The sequence below is a fragment of the Tachypleus tridentatus genome, chromosome 1 (assembly GCF_004210375.1).
Source record: "Tachypleus tridentatus isolate NWPU-2018 chromosome 1, ASM421037v1, whole genome shotgun sequence".
In the NCBI taxonomy this organism is placed as follows: Eukaryota; Metazoa; Arthropoda; class Merostomata; order Xiphosura; family Limulidae; genus Tachypleus; species Tachypleus tridentatus.
Window position 1 is genome coordinate 169,295,433 of NC_134825.1, and position 23,741 is coordinate 169,319,173.

At 35.6% G+C, this 23,741-nt stretch overlaps 1 protein-coding gene and 2 non-coding genes across 3 annotated transcripts; all 3 read left to right on the forward strand.

The window, feature by feature from the left end:
* The first annotated feature begins 44 nt into the window (after positions 1 to 44).
* TRNAQ-UUG (transfer RNA glutamine (anticodon UUG)) lies at positions 45 to 116 on the forward strand. Its single transcript has one exon. It is a non-coding gene; the product is annotated as a tRNA-Gln (tRNA).
* A 5,342-nt stretch (positions 117 to 5,458) lies between these two features.
* Positions 5,459 to 21,208, forward strand: LOC143230116 (uncharacterized). The gene is made up of 7 exons (XM_076463171.1): positions 5,459 to 5,592; positions 12,087 to 12,142; positions 13,497 to 13,751; positions 14,093 to 14,261; positions 15,820 to 16,085; positions 17,072 to 17,302; positions 19,093 to 21,208. Exons 4-7 carry the CDS (start codon positions 14,123 to 14,125, stop codon positions 19,690 to 19,692), a joined length of 1,236 nt encoding a protein of 411 aa, XP_076319286.1. The 5' UTR covers positions 5,459 to 5,592; positions 12,087 to 12,142; positions 13,497 to 13,751; positions 14,093 to 14,122; the 3' UTR covers positions 19,693 to 21,208.
* A 1,567-nt stretch (positions 21,209 to 22,775) lies between these two features.
* Positions 22,776 to 22,847, forward strand: TRNAQ-UUG (transfer RNA glutamine (anticodon UUG)). Its single transcript has one exon. It is a non-coding gene; the product is annotated as a tRNA-Gln (tRNA).
* The last annotated feature ends 894 nt before the right edge of the window (positions 22,848 to 23,741 follow it).

The following is a 23,741-nucleotide window of genomic DNA, read 5'->3' on the forward strand; positions in this document are numbered from 1 at the left end:
TTTCTCTGCGTACAATTGTTTTGTATTAGAATAAACAATTAATAGGTTCCATGGTGTAATGGTTAGCACTCTGGACTTTGAATCCAGCGATTCGAGTTCAAATCTCGGTGGAACCTACAGTTATTTAACGTATGTCTTCAATATCCAAATTTTGGTGTTTTTTTTTTTTTTCTCAAGCAATAATACATTAGGAAGAGATTTAGGAGAATAAACTCAAATCCGGTATTTAAAATTACAACTGGTGAAAACCCATTATAGAAAAGCATGAAAGATATCTACCAGTCTTACATAGGAGTGTAATTGCTTTCGCTTTGTATGTTTCTTGTGTTTCCTACAAGCATTTTAAGTAGGGTTTTTCAAGCGTTTTACAGTATATGTTACGAAGAATCTCTTCAACACGATATTGATACAGTTCATAAGTACGAAAAGATATTTTTCATTTTATTTTGGTGTGTTTTTCATTTCTGTAAACGCCATTAAATTGAATAGAGCCAAATTTGAGAAGAGAAATTTGTTAAGCAGCAAAAGGTTTTTAATACTTAACGTAATTTTCGAGACACGTTTACACAACACAATCATTTAATTCTACTAAACTCATCTTTACCGCCAGCTTCTAAAAGATCCGAAGTGGTAAAAAGAAATACACAAGTGAAAATATACGAATATACTTAGACAGCTCGTGAAGAAGTCCATTTTAAATTCGTATATCAACTGATAATACATTTTCTCCATCTAGTGAACCGAGTAGCGAATCTGCTCGTTTGTACGTTACTGAAAACCAACGATCGTCTTCCCAGAGTTGGACCAATTCCGTGAGCTGTTCATCTCCACCTGAATTTACTGAACCGATGCTTGAAGTGCATATCGAAGAACCAGAAAATGAAGGTTTTATTTTGTCCATGTTTGGAGATAGAAGTACAACAACAAATGGAATTGATAGTTTGCAAAGTTTAGATGGAAACAGTTCTGGACAGACTCATTATGTAAATTACCATCCAGATTTTTCAGATATTTTGAGAGAAAGTTGTAATTTTTGGCAGCCCTTTGGCTATAGTTATATATCGATGTCACCTGGGACTCAACACAATCAATCAGCAGCTACAAATTCATTTAGGTATTCTTCTTTTTGTACATGCGATCTTTGTATGGCCTTTCAACTTAATCCAAATGCCTTGTTTTTGTCCAATGGTATGCCTGAAATGACCAACCCTAGGAGGATATACTCAATCCCTGATCCTCAATTAACACCGCCATCATTTTATAAGCGAGCGGAAGGGGACAATTACCAGTGGAATACCTCCTTGCGAACTCCTGATAACTGGAAATATTATACAACTTGTACAGTATAATAACGTATATAATTGGAAGATTACAAACTCCAGTTACAGATATACATTAAGAACTTGTGGCACTTCATTACCTAACGATTTACCTACGCCCGGCATGACCAGGTGGTTAAGGCGTTCGACCCGTATTGCAAGGGTCGCTTGGTTCAGGAACCCGTCACACCAAACATGCTCGCCCTTTCAGCCTTGGGAGCGTTATGTGACGGTCAATCCCACTATTCGTTGGTAAAAGAGTAGTCCAAGAGTTGGCGGTGTGTGGTGATGACCAGTTGCCTTCCCTCTAGTCTTACATTGCTAAATTAGGGACGGCTAGCGCAGATAGCCCTTGTGTAGTTTTGCGCGAAATTCAAAAACAGACAGACAAACAACTTACCATTTGTGATCCTGTATTTGGAATAGTTACTAACTCTAATTACAAATATTAAGATTACACACCTAGTAGGGCATTATGTGGTGTTCCTTTTCTGCTAACAGTATTTGAATATAACTATTCATACGTAATAAATATTACTATATTTAGTCGTACACTACAAAATAACCAGTTTTAGTGAGAAACAATAATTATCTATGGCAAAGCTACACGAGGGCTATCTCCGCTAGCCGTCCCTAATTTAGGAGTGATAGGATAGAGGGAAAAGTGGTTAGGCAACACTGCCTGTAATCAACCTTTGTACTTCTTTCTAAAAGTAGGATTGATCGTCACATTAATAACTTCACGGCTAAAAGGGACGATCATGTTCGGTGACAGGATTCTAACTCGGAATCCACAGTTTTCTCTGGCTACTAGTCCATGCTAGGTCTGGAGGATTCTAACTCGTAACCCACAGTTTTCTCTGACTACTAGTCCATGCTAGGTCTGGAGGATTCTAACTCGGAACCCACAGTTTTCTCTGACTACTAGTCCATGCTAGGTCTGGAGGATTCTAACTCGGAACCCACAGTTTTCTCTGACTACTAGTCCATGCTAGGTCTGGCAGACTCTTAGCTCATCACTATTATTTCTTGTAACTGTGCTTATCATATTTAGTTTTACGTATCGCGTAACGCGAACCCAAGACCCGTATCATTTAAATGATTTGTACAAAATCAGTTTAATTTCATCAGTGTAGCTGGGATATTTATTTACACAGTGAACACTTGACTGTTAGTGACACTTGTAACATATCACATATACAGTGATAAGTAGTGTTTACTTACACACACATTATATGATAGATACTTTGTAAACACGAATTTGACCAACTTTATATAATACGCATGAACATGTATATCTCGTGACAGAAATTTCCACATCTAGAATAACAATTATCCCCTCAATCATCCATGTCGTATGACGTTTGTCCACGTTAATTCTATGTTTGCCATATTAACTATCAGTTTTATAACTTGCATCTTGACGGTTTCTTCAGTCATACATGATTTGATTGACCAAGTTGCTCTATTCAGACCTGTACACTGTTGTGTAAAACACATTATTTGTATCAGGTCATCCCTTAAGTAATGTCCAGTTGTAGGTTCAGAAAAATGTTAGTTAATTATGTATGATCCGTTATTATTAATTACTTCCTGCCAACGATCCACAAGCTTCTGAATGTCATTTCTATAAAATTCTTGGGGTTTTGAGGTAAAAAAATGTATAGAGGGTAGTTTTGACATCTTCATGTGTTCCAAGCTCTTTTCCATCAAGATAGTTCTGCAAACTTCGGAATAGATGATAATCAGATGGGGCAAGGTCTGGAGAATAAGGAGGATGTGGAAGTTTTTCCTAGTGTAGTTTTTTTTAGTGTAACATCCAAGCGCTCTAGCTGTTCACAATAGAATCTGATGTAATCGTTACATTGAGTAGGACCAACTCAAAGTAGATTTGACTAACGTAAGTTACCAAACGCTTAACAAGACCTTTCTAGGGTGGAGGTCCAGTTTAACCTGTGCTTTAGCCAGTTTACCTCCACTGATCTTTTGTCTACGGCGCTTAACGTTTTTCTATGATATCCACTTTTCATCTCCAATCACTACCCTGTTCAAAAAAGGTGAGTTACGTTCACGAGAGTGCAGAGAAGTGTAAATGTCCACTCGTGCTCTAAGGTTGGCTTCTGTCAAATCATGGGGGATATATTTTCCAAGTTTCGACACCTTTCCAAGGTGGTGTAGATGAATGACGGTGAACTGTTGAATGGGCTGAATTAAGTTTGTTTTAGTTCTTCAACTGTTACAGCATAATTTTCATCAACTGCAACCAACAGCAAGTCGTCATTAAACTCAACAGGATGACCAGAACGTGGCGCATTACTTAAGCTGTAGTCACCTGTTCTGAACTTCTGAAACCACGTTTGACATTTTTTTTTTTGAGAGACTCCGCACCATAAACACCTCAAATGTTTCGTGTAGTTTCTGCTGTACTATTACCTTTTTCAAACTCATAAACCATTATATGCTTAATACAGTGGAGCGCCGTTAAGCCGCGGTATTTGGGGGGTCAACCTGCTTAACCGCGGCTTAAATCTTTGTGACTGAAAAGCCGAAGTCATCAACAGCTCCGCCGAGGAGCCTCATCCGGGCCATTGCGTGATCATTATAATATTAATGTATAGACTATTCAGATACAATTGACAAGTGCCGTTTTAACACAAACGACCAATGCATTGCGATGGTTCGCTTTTCCCTGTAAAATTTCGTCTTCCCGTGTTACTTGCGGGCCGCCATTTTAAATCTCGTGGTAACGATATTGCGCAGTTGCATAAATTATTAAATTTTTAATACCGAATTTATTAACTGGCAGTTAAACAATAAGAAAAAACACATTTGTCATGTCAGTGTCAACGACAAGAAGAGTGTGAGAAACATTAAAAAGCCAGGTAGTAGATTTAATACATCAAAAATTTTGGGACAAGACTTGCTACAGCGGCTTAAGCGATTTCGCGGTTTACTGGTCCGCGGCTTAATGGCGCTCCACTGTATGCTCCTCAGACATATCCATCTTCATAAGGGTTTATTTGATTAGAGATCTGAAAAAGTGGAGTTGAGTTAGTTTCTTTTATTTATCTGAACATTTTTATGCACGTCCTACTACATATTTTAATCATTAAAGCTCTTTACAAAGACAAATGATGATGCAGTTTCTGTATTAAATTTTCGGACATTACTTATCGGATGACCTGATATATGCAAACTAGGTATATTATTCATATACACATTTGGAGTTGTGCTCATGATTGACTTGCGCACAAGACAATGGGTGAGAGCAACGTTCTAGAAGTTTTCTAAAAGGGTGTGATAGTAGGTACACACTTGACAGAAATGTTTATACCCAAGACTTATTTGATTAGTTGTTCAAATACGTTTTCATATGAGGACATTGACCCATGGCGTTCAACAGTATAGATACGTATTTGTTCCAAAGCTAAAATTCGTGCCTTGCATGCTTTTATTATCGCGGAAGAGGCGGTTTTCTGCTAACTTTAGGCACCATCTTGACTAGTATATCACATTTCAGCTAAATTTTAACCAGATGAGTTAAAGGGTTTTTATTCTGTATATCCCCGCTCCAGAGGATAACGAAAGACGAGTTGGTTGAATATATAGTTTCCATTGGTTACAAACAAACTTCTCAATAACATTCAGTTTCTGAACTTTACTCATACAGTCACGGTACTTGGTGATCATACATACGTTACCAGTATTTGATTTTGAATTACTTTATTAGATGAATCAGTTTAAATACGTTTAATTGAAAACGATAATTCTATTTTTTTTTCCCATTTGGTTTATGCCTGTGGTTTGTTACTTTGATTTGATTAGAGAAAAACAAACCTGCAAGTGCGTTTAACACTTTTGGTAAACGAATTTTACTCTTTGACGTTTCGGTCTTAGGCCTACTTCAAATGTAATTTAACGGACATTTGTGGCTTTCCATTTTTAAGCAAGCACTGTCTTCGTTAAGTAAGAGTCTGATTCCGTTATTTTCAAATTTTTATAACGTGAAACAGTTGTATGTAATTTTGTAATATAATTTTAAAAACATGGAGCCTTCAGTGACGAATCTCTAATTTGCTTGACATATTTTCTTAGTAGTCTCATAAAACGTCTTAAAACATGTATCTGTAATACCTATTATGCAGATGGAGGTCAGATCGACAGCTCCACAGAACACGCTAAGCTACCGCCGTTTCGGAAGGGAAGAGTAGACGCACGAGAGCACAAACCTAGGCATTACGAAATAGAAAGTTTAGAAATTGGACAGTTTGTGGTAAGTGTACTATATATATCTGCTAAAGTTTCTTGTAATTAAAAACAAATACTTTGCGTAGTAGTAGTGCAAAATTATGTTTTATCTGATCCAGAGCCTTTATAAGAATTCGTGATTACTAATATTGTGAAGCCTTCCGTTATTATACCGGCTGCTCTTTGATGCAATGCTTTTGAGTGTGCGCTGTGAGAGCAAACGTATTGATTCGTAAAATGTTTCTCTCTTACTTTAATGAGCAGTTTCATTCCTAGTCATTGTTTACACGTTTAAGTGCAGAATTTTAGCCAGGGTGTAGGTTGGGATGGATTTCAAATTAAGTTTTGAGTGTTTCAGCTATTAGTGGCGAGGGCTCAGGGGAGGGGGTGCACACAGAGGTTCTCGAAAGCTCTAGGATGCGAGTTGGCTCATTAGGACTTTTTATCGATGCAAATTAGAATATATTTTTATATTCCATTTTTTTACAATAGTTTGGCAATGCTGGGGACACTAAATACAGTAATTCTTTTAAATAGAAAATAATAAATACAAATAATAATAATAATAATAAAATTACCAAATTAAGACACAAGACTAAAATTTAAATTTTGCCACTTAACTTTTTTTACAACTGGTTCATATCTTTCATTTATAATTCTGTACAATGTCATTATTTTTTAATTGGAATATTAATTAGTTTCTAAAATAATTTTTGTTTTTATTATGTTAATATAATTATACAGTGCGTTTTATTCTTTTGAACTTGCATATTTTAGATTTTAAATATTATTATGAAACATTTGTTACATGAGTAGTTAATTTTGAAGATATTTTAATATTTGTTTAACAGGTGGACCAATTTAGTGAAAGTTGGTTTGTTGGAAATTTTTAACATAATTCAGAACTTTCCACGTTGCTTAATATAATTACACCTGTTGTGAGGACATCCTGTGCTTGCACTCAGACCAAATGGACTAGCTGTTTGATCTTGGGAGGGCCTCCCCAAGACCACCTGTCTACAGAAATTCAAGGCCACAGTGGTGTGTTGGAGTTGGACCCTTCAACCATGAGAATCATATCCACAATATTCTGGGCATGTATTTTTAGCATAATATTTAAATTCCTATGGAGCTAATTTAAAGTAAAAGGAAATTATGGTTTACATTAAGATACTGAGGATTAACTTCATTTGGTTTTCACTTTTCACTAATGTTTATGAATATAAAACCATAATTTACTTGTACTTTAAATTAGCTGCAAACGAATTTAAATGTGATGCTGAAAATACATCCCCCAGAATATTGTGAATATGATTCTGCTAACAGAAAACTAAAATTATGAAATATAGCGATCAAATCCACAGAAAAAAATGTATAAATAAGCCATAAGGCTTAAGTATTGAACTAATTCTGTTTTACAAATGCTAGTCAATAAATACATGCATTAGTGTGCAGACTTGTATTACTTATTGTAATATGGAATACTTAAATATTTACACTTAACAGCATCAACAGATTTTCGTGCTTAAGTCGGAGAATGCGTTCTCTCAAAAGTCCAAAGTTGTATCTGAATCCGCCTCCTTTTCATAGTGGATTTGAATGTTTGCAAGAATGGATTAAGGTTGAGTGTGTAGTCTGCTCAGAGTGTTGATGGATCCCTCACACAACGTGACAGGAACGGTGTATGCAATCTTCATTAGTGCATATATGTTGTGGAAAGTGGTCTTCTTGCAGTGTTTGATGGCCATGCTGCATCACGAGGGTCTTTGCTGTTACTGCAAGAAGGAAACACCCGCTTCCATCTTCACCTGACCAGCTCCTGCTCAGTGAACTTTGGAGGTGGTGACCACTGATGAAATGTTAGTTATTTCGTCTTCTAAAACAGAGGGACCAGACCCAAAATACTGATACATGTGTGGGCTAATCCTTCAAAGAAATTAATAATGAAATGCATTTATGGAGTTTGTGCAACAATGATATATGAAGTTCAGTGTTATAGAATACATCATTTATTCTATCCTTACAGATCGAGAGATAACTGCAGTGAGTATTGGTGCCAAAGGATTATATTTGTATTTATAATTTATACACAAAAGTATTACAAGTTTATATAACTTAAGTCTAACAATATTACATCTTGTGACGAATAGTTAATTTAATAGGATACTACTTGTTTAAAGGTATCAATTTGTTTGATAGACCTGAGCATCTTTCCTCAAAATTGGTAGTGATGTGGTCCTCGGAAGTTAGTGCAAAATTAATGAGGTAGTGATATTTGATAGATGACAAAACAGTTAGTTTTGTGTCGTTGTCGTCCACACTAGATTCTCGGATGACTAGTCTTAACATTGACACTCCGCCATACGAATGGTAGGCTCAAACACGTGGTTGAAGATCTCATCAAAGTTCTCGTGTCTTCCAGTATAAGTGGCTTTTATTTCATCAACTTGAATAACAAAGACCTTTTAGCATGGACAAGGATATGTGATCGCGTTAAGTAACAGTATAGTTTTCATTACTTTCATTCCCTCTATTCATGTCAACATTAAAAACTATTAGCTTTATTTGTGTAAATACATTCACACACACACACACACACACACACCCTTAGTATATCTATATCAGTGTGTACATATATATATTGATATCTGAAAAACACTACTGATTTCAAGCATCGACTTTGCAGGTCTTAGGCATACATGATGCCAGTGGAAGATTCCTGCAGTCCGACAGTGATTCCTCCAATATGAGACAGATTGTACACAGTAAGGGATGTAGCTGCAAAGTCATAGATGCCATAGAAGCTGAAAGTCCACGTGCTTCCACTTTTGTTTTTAAATACAACTTCGTTTGCGTGTAGTTAGCCGTCATTGTGTAGACTGTAAACTGTAACATTTAGGTCCTACACCAATGAACTCTACACACATCAGTAACTGGCTTCTGGGTTGGCCCTCTGCAGGTGTAATACTTTCTAATAGTTCGGCTTGCTTTGATCACTTGAAGAAATGGTAAAATTGAATTTTTTTTCTTTTGCATGGCAATGCATTGATAATATTGAGCTTATGGTTCGGGCAGTGAACATAAGCTACTAGTTTGTACACTGTTCTTGCCTATGTTTGAACATCGTTAATTACACTTGACGTATTCGAAGTGCTGTTATAGTTATGACCAGGGCAGTTTTTAATGTTTAATGTGTAAAATCCCATGCCTTACACACTCTTCAGTGAGTCTGAGCTGTCTCACAGAACTGACAAAATATCCTTGTCTTTCTCATCAGCAAAGTGGATGCACAGGGCTGTTAACTCTGTTTTGAATGACAAAGCTTCATCTCTGAGTATGGACCAAAAAGGTGCTTCCTTTATTTCAGTTAAAACCAACTTTTATGTTAGTTGTATACTAATGATAACAATCAATTCATTTTGTATTGATGGTAATAAGAATGTTGCATTATTCCATTTTGGATTTTCCAGATGAGAGCAAAGAATTAGATCGAACGGGACAATAGTCTTCATCAGTATGAAGAAGATATCAATTGCTATTTGCTGTGAGCTGCTCTTTGCAACTTAAGTCGATCACAATACAGCACTGGCAATGCAATGAACTTTAAATATGACAATTCGTATTTGTTGTCTGATTTCTTGTTTAGCATCAAAGTAATATCTTGCCTTGTCATCTAATTAGTAACGTGCGTGATTGGGTTAACGATATTCCCACTGTCCCTATCTACTATTTAGCGAAACCAATGGCATTTTGATAATGCTTGTGTATAAAGTATTTCTATCCGTTACTCATCACTTAGATCCTGATCAGAAGTAATAAAACTGAAATGCGAGTTTGTTGGTACTTTAATTTCTATGAGTCTATTGGGCCAGTCTCAACTTACATTTGTATGTAAGAGTTCATGTTTTAGGGTATTATCCATAAATTAAATTGTACTCTTGCATAACTGTGCAGTGTCACTTTGACGAAAACCTGCTGATCCATCAGTGCACTGTACTTATACAGATTTCTACTCACTGGTAATTCTATGTTTGTTTCCATCTGTAATGTTCTATCCTTTACTGTGTTTCTATTCACTCACTGGTAATTCCATGTTTGTGTTTCTATGTTTGTTTCCATCTGTAATATTCTATCCTTTACTGTGTTTCTACTCACTGGTAATTCTGTAATTTCTCTGTAATATTCTATCCTTTACTGTGTTTCTGTTTCCTTACTGTGTATTCTATCCTCTGTAATCATTTTCCATGTGTAATATTCTATCCTTTACTGTGTTTCTACTCACTGGTAATTCTGTTTCCATCTGTAATATTCTATCCTTTACTGTGTTTCTACTCACTGTAATTCTGTTTCCATCTGTAATATTCTATCCTTTACTGTGTTTCTACTCACTGGTAATTCTGTTTCCATCTGTAATATTCTATCCTTTACTGTGTTTCTACTCACTGGTAATTCTGTTTCCATCTGTAATATTCTATCCTTTACTGTGTTTCTACTCACTGGTAATTCTGTTTTGTTTCCATCTGTAATATTCTATCCTTTACTGTGTTTCTACTCACTGGTAATTCTGTGTTCCATCTGTAATATTCTATCCTTTTTCTACTGTGTTTCTACTCACTGGTAATTCTGCTCTGTTTGTTTCTGTAATATTCTATCCTTTACTGTACTGGTAATTCTGTTTCCATCTGTAATATTCATATCCTTTACTGTGTTTCTATGTCCATCTGTATATTCCTTTTTCCACTGTGTTTCTACTCACTGGTAATTCTGCTATCCTTTACTGTTTGTTTTCCATCTGTAATATTCTATCCTTTACTGTGTTTCTACTCACTGGTAATTCTGTTTCTGTGTTTATTTTATCCTTTACTGTTTCCATCTGTAATATTCTATCCTTTACTGTGTTTCTACTCACTGGTAATTCTGTTTCCATGTGTAATATTCTATCCTTTACTGTGTTTCCTCACTGGTAATTCTCTGTAATATTCTATCCTTTACTGTGTTTCTACTTATTGGTAATTCCTTAACGTGCTGAATGATTTTTTCTTTTTCTGGAAAACTGTTGAAAAGGAAAGGAGTACATTCTATCCATGATTATTTAACATACTCACCATCAATAAGTAGTTTTCCATGTTGAGCAGTAATCTTTGAAATCTTAAAACTAGCAACAACCAAGTTTAAACTACCTGAAACAAATTTCTTGAAAACATTTGACTCCATGTTGTTGTTGCTGACTTCTTGAGAAATATACTTTTTGTTTTGCTCACTCTTATGACAAAGCTTTTTATAAACAGTTTCATAATACCGCTTTACAGAGGAAGTCCTCCTACCACTGTTTCATAATATAAGATGTATAGTGTTTCATCACCCTTTTTGATCAAATGTTTCAGTCCACGATTACTGAAAAACTGCTGCTGCTGCTCCTTCCATTTAAGTCCCCCCAGTGCCACAGCGGTATGTCTGCGGACTCATACCGCTAAAATCCTGGTTTCGATACCCGAGGTCGGCAAAGCACAGAGATCCCAAACAGTAGCCTTGTGCTGAATTCAAATCAAAACGAAAAACCTTCCAGCTGAACATTTTTGTTTCTTTGCTTGTTGAGCTGGCATTCTGACAAGCTGAAAAGGGTAAATACAATTTAAAATATCTCGACAATTACTTAAATACAATAACTTAACTTACCGTAACATAACAGGTGAAAGTTATGTCATTGATATAAAATAAATTATAACTATCTGATCAATAATATGCACATGCTACGCCAAATAACATAATTTTAACATTATTATTTATTACTGCAAAAAAATAAATTTATATTTACTCTTATTATCACTAAATATCCATTATTCATTTGCAAACAACAGAAGAAAAATATAAGCAGAGTGAAGCCAATACCAATGGTTTACTTCTATTTTCACTCAAGTACTGTTGTGTGCATTGGATCTGCGAGGAATTCAAAACGTGTTGACGTCGCATGTTTCCGCAACAGCAAAGCTTGCGCCAAGAGAGGGTGAGACGTCTTCTGTGAACATTTCTCACTGCTTTTGGGTTGGAAAACAATCATTCATTGCTGCATGTGGCAATAATGATAATCGTTATATATGTATAATTTATTTATTATGGGTTAGAGTTTGAAAAATTAAAAGGTGGCACTGCATGCTGCGTGCTAGCAAACTTTTTTCGCGTGCCACAGGTTCGCCATCATTAGTGTAATGTTTTATTAGTGTTATTACAGCAGTGTTATAATTTTATGTTTTAGTCGGGTCTGATTTAGGTGTAAGTTTTGCCAACTTGCCACAAATAAAATTTTTGTTTACGCCATCTATGTGTCTGAGTGTGTTATATTTACAATGATGCGTTAGTTTCTATTGGATGACAACATGAACCACACGTACAACGGGAATAGCATGTTTCTACAGTTTAATTCGTGATATACACACACACACACACACACACAATGATTGAAGCTGGTAAGAACATTCACTGTTGAGAACTTCAATAGCTTGTGTCTTGTTTTACTTTCAGGTCCATAAACCGGAAGGAAAGAATTACAACAAACTAAAGGTGATTTTCAGTAAAAGGTACGTTTTGTTAATTCCAGTCTTCGAAATCCGCTAGAATAAATATAAACGGTAGAGAAATATTTTGAATCAAACCATTCCATGATAAAGTTTATATAATTGAGAATCACTCAGTTGTTTGGAGACTACCGTGTTTCTCCGAAAATAAGACAGGGCTTATATTAATTTTCACTCCAAAATATGACACTAGGGCTTATTTTCGGGGGATGTCTTATTTTGATATATTAAAAAAATGAAGTTACAAAGTAAAAGTATTTTACTAACCATTTAAAATAAACTATTATTAAACTATTAAACTAACTGATTAATACTTAAACAAACTAATTAACTAACTATTAAACTAATTAATAAATTATTTTTTTATTTCTTCCCTCTTCCTGCCACTCTTAACTAGGGCTTATTTTAAGGGTAGGGCTTATATTAAAACTATCCCCAAAAAATCACACTAGGTCTTATTTTATGGGTAGGTCTTATTATCGGAGAAACACGGTATTGTGGTGTTAAAATATGTTATAACATTAGCTAAAAACTAGTATTGTTGTGTTTTATGTTCTGTACGGTGAAGTTAGCTTAAGCCTTTAGTATTGACGTATCATTATTATAATGCATGCTCTACAGGACGCCATAAACCCTGTTTTCCAGACCCGTGCTTCCAGAACGTTTTCAGCCATTAGGCCATGTGACAAGCTTGGTGGCACCCTCATGACTAGGATAGGCACACATTACTGTTATGCTGTGTGTATCGAAGAAACAAAATTTAAAATTTGAAACATAATAAATTTACATTATTAAATATAAATTACTTGGTGATTGCAAACATGCTACGACACAGTTTGGGTTGGGCCCGGCATGGTCAAACGTGTTAAGGGGTGCGACTCGTAGTCTGAGGGTCGCGGGTTAGCATCCCCGTCGCACCAAACCGTGGGGGCATTATAATGTGACGGTCAATCCCACTATTCGTTTGTAAAAGAGTAGCCCAACAGTTGGCGGTGGGTGGTGATGACTAGCTGCCTTCTCTCTAGTCTTACACTGCTAGCACAGATAGCCCTCGAGTAGCTTTGTGGGAAATTCACAACAAACAGTTTGGGGGAGACACTGTGTCTAGCAAAATGACCATTATTTTTTTCTACATTGTTGGAAGTAACCGTACATGTTGCAGGTGATGCTATATCTGTTTATGTGGTATACGTGACGTCAATATAAATATTTTTGTACTCTTCACGGCAGTGTATGATTTTGTATTTCATAAAAATTATATATAACGTTATTGTGCAGTTTACGATCGCAGACTACTATACAGTTAGTGTTGATTTTTAGCCAATCATCTTCTTATTCGTGATGTTGGACTTTTTAGGAAGTTCGTGTACGAGTTCGAATCACCAGGACACTTAAGAACTAAGAAAATGACGTGCATCGTCGTGCCATTTATGACAGTGACGGCCATGAGGTGTGAAGGTGATGTAGTTAAGCTCTTGGTCGATCGAGAGCCGGCCATGTTTCTTGGAGTTCGCCACCAGAGGGTCGGAATTATTGCGTCGGCTAACCTATACGATACCTCAAACTGGTAGACGTTACAGATGGAGAAATTAAATCGTGTCCACTGCATAAGGTTGGTGAAGTTATTCTACTTATATTATTCTCTAGTTTCTACATTTTTTCTAAGTTTTTCACAATTATCAACTTTGTGGTTTAAGAAAAACGAGATTTTGAGTGATGTATCAGTTATATGGTTAGTAATATTAACCTTTAGTGATGTGCATTTAAAAATAACTAACATTAGGATTTGATTGTCGTCAACTTGAACGAGTTATATACGTACTGAGAAATGTACAGTAACAAGCATACGATGGATTTAGAGAAAATATGCCATATAAACAGTGTATTTCGTAGAGTTAAGCAGGTTATAAAGTTGGTTGATGTTCATTTGTATGAAGTTTAACTTTATTCCAGATAACACTACGTCATTACCAAGCTGCAAAAATGAAGATGTATCTGTGGCACTTCGACACTCGATTCAAATATCTTACAGAACTGCCGCTAGAGGGACGTTCCTTCTTGGGAGAGCTCCCTCTGCCTGAACCAGATACAGAACCCATAGCAAAACGACGGTGTGCTAAAAGTGAGTGTTTTCATCTGTCTAATCAGACAGGAAAGAATGAAACAACTAAGTTATAAAAAGAAAAGCAAGAAAGATAAAATTATTTGGACATTTTTTAGATCCTTCTTTCACCAAGGTACTCGGTATCAGTTTTACTTTGTAGCTTGTTTCTTTGTTGTTCCTTTTATCCTCGTAGATGGCTCTGAGTTTCTGAAATTTATTAACTTTTAGCCCATAGCTCTGTCATCTCTTGACCAGTTTGAGTTTTAATTACAGTTTGGACTTGGGAGGTCAAACCCTTTTGATGTATTTGACCACATATTGCTGCTGCAGTATTTCATCAGAATGTTAAAGATTCAGTGTTGGATGCAACTACATGATATTGCTGTTTCAGGCTGTGGTTTTGAATGTCAGTTTTATATTTTTCAAAATGCAGGCAATGCGCAGTTGAAGAATCTAAGTTATAAAGTCTGTTACTGAAGTGCATTGGTGTTTGCAACAGTCGATGGTCACACCAAGCAGTGGCAACTACTTTGAATGTTCCTCACTGACATACAGATTTCTTTCTTTGGTTATTACATTAAAATCTTTGATCTAATCTCGTGCAGAACTCTGATATCGAACTGTCAAAACTTCAACAGACTGCTTCACAGAGTCCCAAAGACTAAGTCACAAAAGGCATTGTGGGAAGACAGACTGAAGTTCATGACGTCGTTTTAGACTTTCCAAAACTGCCTGAAGATGACCTTTGTTTCTTTACTTTGAACATTTACCCACTTAGAGATGCTGATTCTTATACTTCTGGCAATGTTTCCCGAGATGATTTTTATGGTATGTGGATTAGAAAAGTTAATGGTACTCTGACACTGGAACATGTAGTCAAGATATGGACCCAGCGAAGACTATTTCATATGGATAAGAATTATGCAAATTATAATCGATCCACTTCAGTATGGTACTGTTAATGCATGGTTGATGCACTCGTGGCATCTGTTGTGTTTTTTCTAGATTCGCATTCATGCACTTCTACACAAGATAGACATTACAGATAATGCTTCACATGACGTGGACTGAGTAAATTTACTGACATGAATAACCTTGTGAAATTTGATAATTTTGTTTTATTTCTTCCAACCAGTATTATGACAGTACTTATTGATTTAATGTTGCACTTGATGCATTGAACAAAATACATTAATCCAGTTGTAGGTATGTTATACCATCTTATACTAGTTTTATCCCTTATTACAAACTGTTTTTGAAAAATTAATGTTTTAGTGCTGTCTTTATGTTGCAGGGATTGAATCCCGAGTTGTAACAATTCCTCATGGTTACTTCTTGAGCTACTTAGGGACACATTCAGCACTGGAATTTAGATAACAGTCATGTAGCAATATTTGCTGTTTTAGAGTAAATGTTACAGGAACATAGATCAGAAACGTTATTTTCTGAAGAAATTCTTGTTTTGAATATTTTTCATCGAATAGATTGTTGACTTTTTAATAAATTTATTTAAGCAGTAACTTAATGTTTTGTTTACTGTTATACTTCAAATATTTATGTTGTATTATTTATTTAGAACCTCTGGAAGACAGTAGGAACAAAACTCTATTGGAAATGCTCCAAGCTCCTCCAGATGTCAAGTCATTGTATTCTCCAACCACGTGTTCCTGTCGTATAAGTTGTCGAACGGGTCGTTGTTCCTGTGCCAAAATGATCAGAAAGTGTTCGATGCTTTCTTGCATGTGTGGAGATTGTGATAATCCACTCAATGTCCTGGAATCTATGGAGATTGATCTGGAAAAGGTCATTAGTGACCCTTGTCTTCTTTACAACGTCTACAAGGTACGCAATTATTCAAACTGCCCCCTTGTTGCATACTTTCATTTTTTATATGTTTTTTGAAAGAATATGTAGAAACCAGTAAGTAGTTCTGAAAATGTGGAAATTTTATGGTATTTGGTTAATAAAAGTTTTAAATGACCAAAAGAAATGGACTACTCACGATTTACGAGTAATAAATGTTTTAGTGACTAGAAGTTTATGTAGTGCACCCTAATATGGCACTATCATTTGATAATGCACTTTTATTTACTGATTAAACATCAAGCCTTCTCATGGTTGGGTGTTATGTCAACTGATTGAAATGCTAATATGATGGTAACCAACATTTAACATAACTATACATGTGTGTGTAATATGATCATAATTAGATAAAGTAACATTCATATCCTTCTAACCACTGGTCGACCAACAGGCGGCTATCGAGAAGACAGACTGACCAGAAATTAAATAAAGTTTGTAATATCCATATTCCAACTGCTGGTCAAGACCAACAGGTGGCTATGAAGAAGACAGACTGACTAGAAATTAAATAAAGTTTGTATCATCCATATCATTCTAACTGCTGGTCAAGACCAACATGGGGGGCTATTGAGAAAACAAACTGACCAAACTATCATCCACCACAGAGAGGACAAACCCTAGATTCCTGGGTTTTTTAAATAACTATAAAGTCATGAATATTAAGACAACTCTTGGTAAACACTGGATATTTAAAAGTCAAGATTAAATTTGAATTTTCTTGTAAGACTGCATAGTTTGTATGATGATAGCATCGATTTAGATGAAGTGTGTGTGTGTGTGTGTGTGTGTGTGTAGAAGTTAAGAGTAAATCATTGCAATGAACCTAATGTGGTATCAACAGTTTTTTTTTTATTGAGTGTAGAAATTGTTATATTCAAGATTTTTTTTACGAGTCCTATTTATTTTGGTTTGTGACGTGAGATTTGTGTTCGCTGTTTTGTTAATTTGTTTTTTTTTTCCCTCAGGTCACAAATTTGAGGCGTTACCTGCTAGGAACGGTTGTCCTGCCTTGCTGTGGATACATAGCCACCTTATTGGACGTTGTCCCTGGGTTAAGGGACTGCCCAAATGGGAACTGTCGGAAGAAGTTACAGTTCTCTTGGTGTCGAGGCTACGTGTGTGAAGAGTCTGTAAACCCACGTAACCACTGCAACACGTGCATGAAATGTTGTGTAATGGACGAGAAACATTGTATGGTATGTCATAATTTTGTTGTCTTTACTATCGTACAGTATGTTGGTTTCTTAAAGAAGAGAGTTTTGTGCTTGTGGATGAGACACGAAAGCTTACCTAACACCTTAGATCAACATACTTTAGGTTATCAGTTTTTCTTTATAACTTCATATATAGTTTTGTTTGAGCACAAAGCTGCAAACATGAGTGACATTCTGTGTTGTTCCCATCTGCAAGAATTGAACCCCCAAATTATAACATTGTAAGTTTTAAGTTCTGAACCACTGAGAGACAGACTTGTTACACACTCAAAACTACGAATGCTAGCATCATAAGCATATCCGTGTGTGTGCCAAGGGAAAGAGCCTTCCACTAATACTGCGGTAAGTCTACAACCCTTAAATCAGGGGTTCGATTCCCCTTGGTGGGCTCAGAAGAATAGCCCGATGTGGCTTTGTTATAAGAGAAACACGCCAAGGGAGAAATTTGATTATAAAGTATGTTATTCTAAGTTTTATTTTTTTTACAAGGCTATTAAAGAAACAGTCGTATCAATAAATATTGAAACTAAAAATTCATCGTAAACCTAGAATAATCTATCGGTCTTAATTGTACTATATCGAATAATCTAGCTGTGAAATCTAAATCGAATTGTACCTTTTAAATTTATTTTTACGTGAATATTAATAATTGATTATAAGTCACATCAGTAAGAGAGAGAAAGAACTAGTGACAACTGTAATAAATGAAAAAAATCAGGTGTGAAAACAGATTTTATACTGAGATGGCATTTCGCTGTTATTTTCTAAGTGACTGGTGGTAGTTTAACAAAAACTAATTGATCCAAAAAATAACCATCTGGAAATATAGTAAATTAATAGAGGTGAATGAAGAGATGTCTTTTAACACATCTAAACCAACGTACGTTATGTTTAAGCATGTTGGAGCCGTGGATGCGTTATAAGAGTGATGGTTGAATACCATTGTTTGGTTAAATAGGAGTAGCCTAAGAGTTTACGGCGGGTGTTGTTGACTAGCTGCCTTCCTCCTACTCTATCAGCTTGAAACTTTGGGAAAGTTGTGTGTAGCTAGTGTGAAAATTCTAAAAGATGCTTTGGTAAATCATAAATAATATTGTTGTTTGTTGTTATGATCGCAAAACTACACAGTAGGCTATGTGCGCTCTGTCCACTGCAGGGAATCGAATCCGGTATTTTTAGTGTTTTACGTCCGTAAACGTGCCAGGAGCTTTGTTATATTTAATGTTTGTAAACATTACAGAAAATTCATATGTAAGGCGTTGAGTTGCACAGACTAGTTCTAAATACATTTTAAAAAATACATAAATTACATATATATCTGGATTGCACTAAACATGCTCGCCCCTTCAGCCGTGGGGCGTTATAAGGTGAGGGTCAATCCCACTATTCGTTGGTAAGAGCAGCCCAATAGTTGGCTGTAGTTGATGATGACTCGCTGCCTTCCCTCTAGTCTTACACTACTAAAATAGGAACGGCTAGCGCAGATAGACCTCGAGTAGCTTTGTGCTATATTCAAAACAAAGTTATAAACGTCTTGTTGTAGTAATGTAGTTCTGTTAATAGTTTCGGTGGTAGCACATTCTGTGATGTAAATTAGTTATTCTGTGGTGCGTCGAATGACGTAAGTTAACCACTTTCTTTCTCTTACTGTTTATATATCCTGAAGGTGGTTGCAGTTACGAGCTTGACGTTTATTGTATCAAACCGTTGCTTTATTATGCGATCGAATTACATCATACGTGTTACCTTTTAAAGCTGTTTTTCTCTCTTAGCATTGCAACAAGTGCTACATAAAAGGTATGGACAGTGACCAGTGCCCCAATTGCGATGTCTCGAGTAGTACTGATTTTGATTTATCTTCTTCGTCTGACGTGCTACAAACGCCTGAAGACGAAAACAGGACGGAAGTGTCACGACGAGACACAGCAGTGTCTGATGAGCTCTCAACTAGTATCAGTTATTCTGCCTCGGAAGTATCTGTCAAGGTACCTCTGACATCCTCAAGTTCGAGGTCTTTGTTTGCTCTTCCATCTTCTACGTCAAAAATACCATCATCTGTTTCGTCGTCATCACAAAGACCCCAGGTCATCACTTTGTCAGCTTCCTCTAGACCAACTTCATCGTTGGCTTACTCGGGACCAGTATTGGTTACTTTGTCATCAAATTCTAAAATACCCTCGTCTCTTTCGTCAGCGTCTTCCCAAAAATCACAGTTAACCCTTTCTTCGTCTACTAAAACACCACTGTTGGCTTCAGTTTTGACAGCAAAATCACCTTCAGTTAACTTATCACCCCTAAAATCATCGGTGGGTCATCCACCATTGTCCTCGGACCAGACTTTGCCTCCTGCAAGATCATCCGCGGTCAGTTAATTATTTTCATTTCTTACACATTCATTGTTTCCTCGAGATTTTGACTGGTCTCTTCGTCAATGCCATCTCTTACGCCATTGTTTCTCTTGTTGGTCCACTTGTGATGTCGACATCACAGATGTTTATCAATCTCTGGAGTAACGGAAGTGACGTCGTGCATTCAACGACAGTTCCGGAATGCTAGGATGATAGTAATATAACTTTCTTACAAGACAGAAGAAAGAAGTATTAATAGTTCAGTTTTCAGTTTTTACAACACAGAACTACTATCGTTAATGACTTAAGTTTTCTAGTTTTGATTTAGCGTTTCGTCGCATTTCTCCAGAAAGTAAAACAAAACTTTATTATAAGTGTTTGTGTCGTAAGTTTGTTTTAAACTTGTTGGAAGACGCAAGTAATGTTAAACCTAATATTATAATCTGGAGTTTAAGTGCAAACGTATTTTTTTTATACACGTTATCCAATCCATATATATATATATTTGTTTGTACGTGATTTCTGTTAACTCATTAAAGTATTTTTTCAGCAGAGGGCGCGACCAGCAAGAATAAAAAACCTGTTGGTCGAGTTATCTTTAACTTATAGATGAAAAGGCGAGCCATTGTTTATGGTATCTATTTTTAAACTTTTGAAATTTCAGGACAAATTAATACGAGCCAATCTCAAACGTTTGTTACTGCTTGGAGAACAATACGTTTGTTATCATTGTGGAAAACAAAATATGTAATTGTTGTTATATAGTATACTACACCTTTCACACATAAAAAAGAGAAAAAAAAACATTTGATGTCGATTTCGTTTTTACAGACGATAAAAGTGTACGGTGTTAAAATGTTTTGACATGTTCTGTTTATTAGGTAATTTGGAACAGGCTAATTGAGTTTCTGATTCCTTTATAAAGGTTTATTCTAGATGTATAGCATAAACTATACAGTTGAGTGTTTTTCTTAGTATTACTTGAAATTTATATTTTAAATGTTACGTCATTGATAAAGCCTATGAGAGCTCCTTGGCAAGAGAGGCGAGTTGTTGTATAATTAATTTTACGTTACGTTTCAGCGTATTGTGTTGTAAAAAAAACGTTGACATTGTACGAAGATATCAAATCGTATCTATTCTACTATGTCATAAGAAGTTAAGCACACGATTAAAAAAAACACGCACACAAAAAACGAAAATCCAGATCGTGGTATAAGTTGTGAAATGCTAACGACACTTTGTTTTTCTTTTCCGACTTTGGTTTAACTGTAAACTTCAGGAGCAAAAGTGCAGTATTTATATAAATAAGTTTATTGTTAGTAATGTGTAACAGTAGATTTTTAGTTAAGTTTGTTTATTTAGTTTCATTGTGCCACGTATTGTTTTATAATTTAAGTGTGTTTTGTTTGATAATTTAAAAAACTGTTAATTTCTTCTAACAACACAGATGGAGCCACAACAGATGTTTGTCCATACTGTCAATAAAATGTTTTGTTGTTGTAACAAAAAAGAATACAATAAACAAACAACACCAGCAGAATATGTGGTAAAACTTTTCGTAAGCTGAATATAGAAGGATAAGCTACTACGAATGATAACGCTTTTTAATTTTTGTTTTGTCGGTTTTGTTTATCTTTCGTATGATTTTGGTCAATTTTGGTGAATAATTTTACTTAAATCACTTACAAAGAATGAAATTTAATAACTCAAGGTGAATCGGCCATTATCGTCTTTTAAACTAACCATAAACCAGTGTTCTACAATACTTTTAACCATCGTTTTCGTAATTCGAGAAACTAAAAGCGTGTTGTTTTTACCGACATATTGCTCTCACAGATCTGATTTGGATTAGGAATATAATTGACTATGATGTGCTATTGGATACTTTATTCAGATGCTAGATATTCAACAATTTGATTGGTTATATTACATCAGTTTTGTAACCTCCCTTTTAATAGTGTAAATACATAAGCCTATGGTGATTTCTTATACACTTTAAAGATAAATTCAAGTTAAGTTTAATTTACCTCTAATTACTAAGCGTCGTTCTGATGTATTCTACCCTTCATCAGCAACCCTGGACATATTGCGGACTTGTGATGTTAAAAATTCCGTTTCGATACCCTTGGTGGGCAGAGCACAAACATTCCTTTGTGTTTAACTACAAACAACATTTAAGTTATGATTGTGTTAAACGGCAATAGAAGTTTTACAGTCAATTCGTAAACTGGATGAAACATTAATACAAACTATTGAAGTTGCAAACGAATCTCTTTCCAGAAGTCCTGGCATCACTAGGTGGTTTAAAACATTCGACTCGTAGTCTGAGGGATGCGAGTTCTAATCCCGGTCGCACCAAACATGCTCGCCCTTTCAGTGGGGGGGCGTTCTAATGTTACGGTTAATTCCACTATTGGTTGGTAAAAAAGTAGGCCAAGAGCTGGGGATTGGAGGTGATAACTAGCTGACTGCTCTCTAGTCTCACACTGCTAAATTAGGGACGGTTAGCATAGATAGCCTTCGAGAAGCTTTTCGCGAAGCATGAAGAAATGCTGGATGTTTGAAAATAACATGAACCGTATTTTGCTGATATGACAATATAAAAGGTAAATTTTCGATAAATCCGAAAGGGGTTAATTATTGCAGTGATCTCACCAATACGTATATAATTAATAAAAATATATTGTTCACAATTATTGAATAACAATAGATAGACTGTTTCTTAATCCACAAGATGCAAGATTAATTTTCGACTCGTAGTCTGACGGTCGCGGATTCGCATCCTCGTCGCGCCAAATATGCTCCACCCTCCTAGCCTTGGGGGCGTAATAGTGAATTCCACTATTCGTTCGTAAAAGAGTAGCCCAAGAGTTGGCGGTGGGTGGTGGTGACTAGCTGCCTTCCTTCTAGTCTTACTGCAAAATTAGGGACGGCTAGCACAGATAGCCCTCGAGTAGCTTTGTGCGAAATTCCAAAAGAAACAATATATTGCTCATAATTATTGAATAACAATAGATTGACTGTTTCGATATCCACAAGATGCAAGATTGATTTTCTCTGCGTTATATAGTACAATTGTTTTGTATTAAAACAGACAATTAATGGGTTGCATGGTGTAATGGTTAGCACTCTGGACTTTGAATCCAGCGATCCGAGTTCAAATCTCGGTGGAACCTACAGTGGTTTTACGTACGTCTTTAATATCCGAATTTTTCATTTTTCTTCTCCAAGCAATAATACTTAAGGAAGAGATTTAGGAGAATAAACTCAAATCCGGTATATAAAAGTACAACTGGTGAAAACCCATTATAGAAAAGCATGAAAGATACCTACTAGTGTTACATAGGATTGTAATTGTTTTCGCTTTGTATGTTTCCTACAAGCATTTTAAGTTGGGGTTTTCAAACGTTTTACACTGTATGTTACGAAGAATCTCGTGAACACGATATTTATACAGTTCATAAGTACGAAAAGATATTTTTTATTTTATTTTGGTGTGTCTTTCATTTCTGTAAACGCCATTAAATTGAATAGAGCCAAATTTGAGAGGAGAAATATGTTAAGCAGCAAAAGGTTTTTAACACTTAACGTAATTTTCAAGACACGTTTACACAACACAATCATTTAATTTTACTAAACTCATCTTTACCGCCAGCTGGTAATAGATCCGAAGAGGTAAAAACAAATACATAAGTGAAAATATACGCATATATATTTAGAACGCTCGTGAAGAAGTCCATTTTAAATTCGTATATGAACTGACAATACAATAGCAAGACCAGTGCTATAATGAACTATTCTTCTTGCCAGTAATGTAATGGAAGATTATAGATTAAAAAAGATTACTTACGTGAGTCTCTACTGTTACTGTGGAACTGACACAGAGAAATAAATCATCGTCCATTTAATGCCGATATCATTAATAAAAGTGTCGTTTAATGGTTTTTACACATTTACTTCTCTTCAAGTTTATAGATGGCTAATCCGGAACGTGTTAAATGACGTAAAAATTACGTGGATTGTCGTGAATGCAGGACAGTTGATATTTGTTTGTGTGTATTTTTCATTAA

Bases quoted from the DNA above. Each gene is read 5' to 3' on its own strand.
- LOC143230116 (XM_076463171.1), top strand. From the start codon at position 14,123: ATGAAGATGTATCTGTGGCACTTCGACACTCGATTCAAATATCTTACA. The intron at 16,086-17,071 runs GTACGCAATTAT...TTTTTCCCTCAG, and splicing joins TTCTTTACAACGTCTACAAG to GTCACAAATTTGAGGCGTTA. The intron at 17,303-19,092 runs GTATGTCATAAT...TTTCTCTCTTAG, and splicing joins TGGACGAGAAACATTGTATG to CATTGCAACAAGTGCTACAT.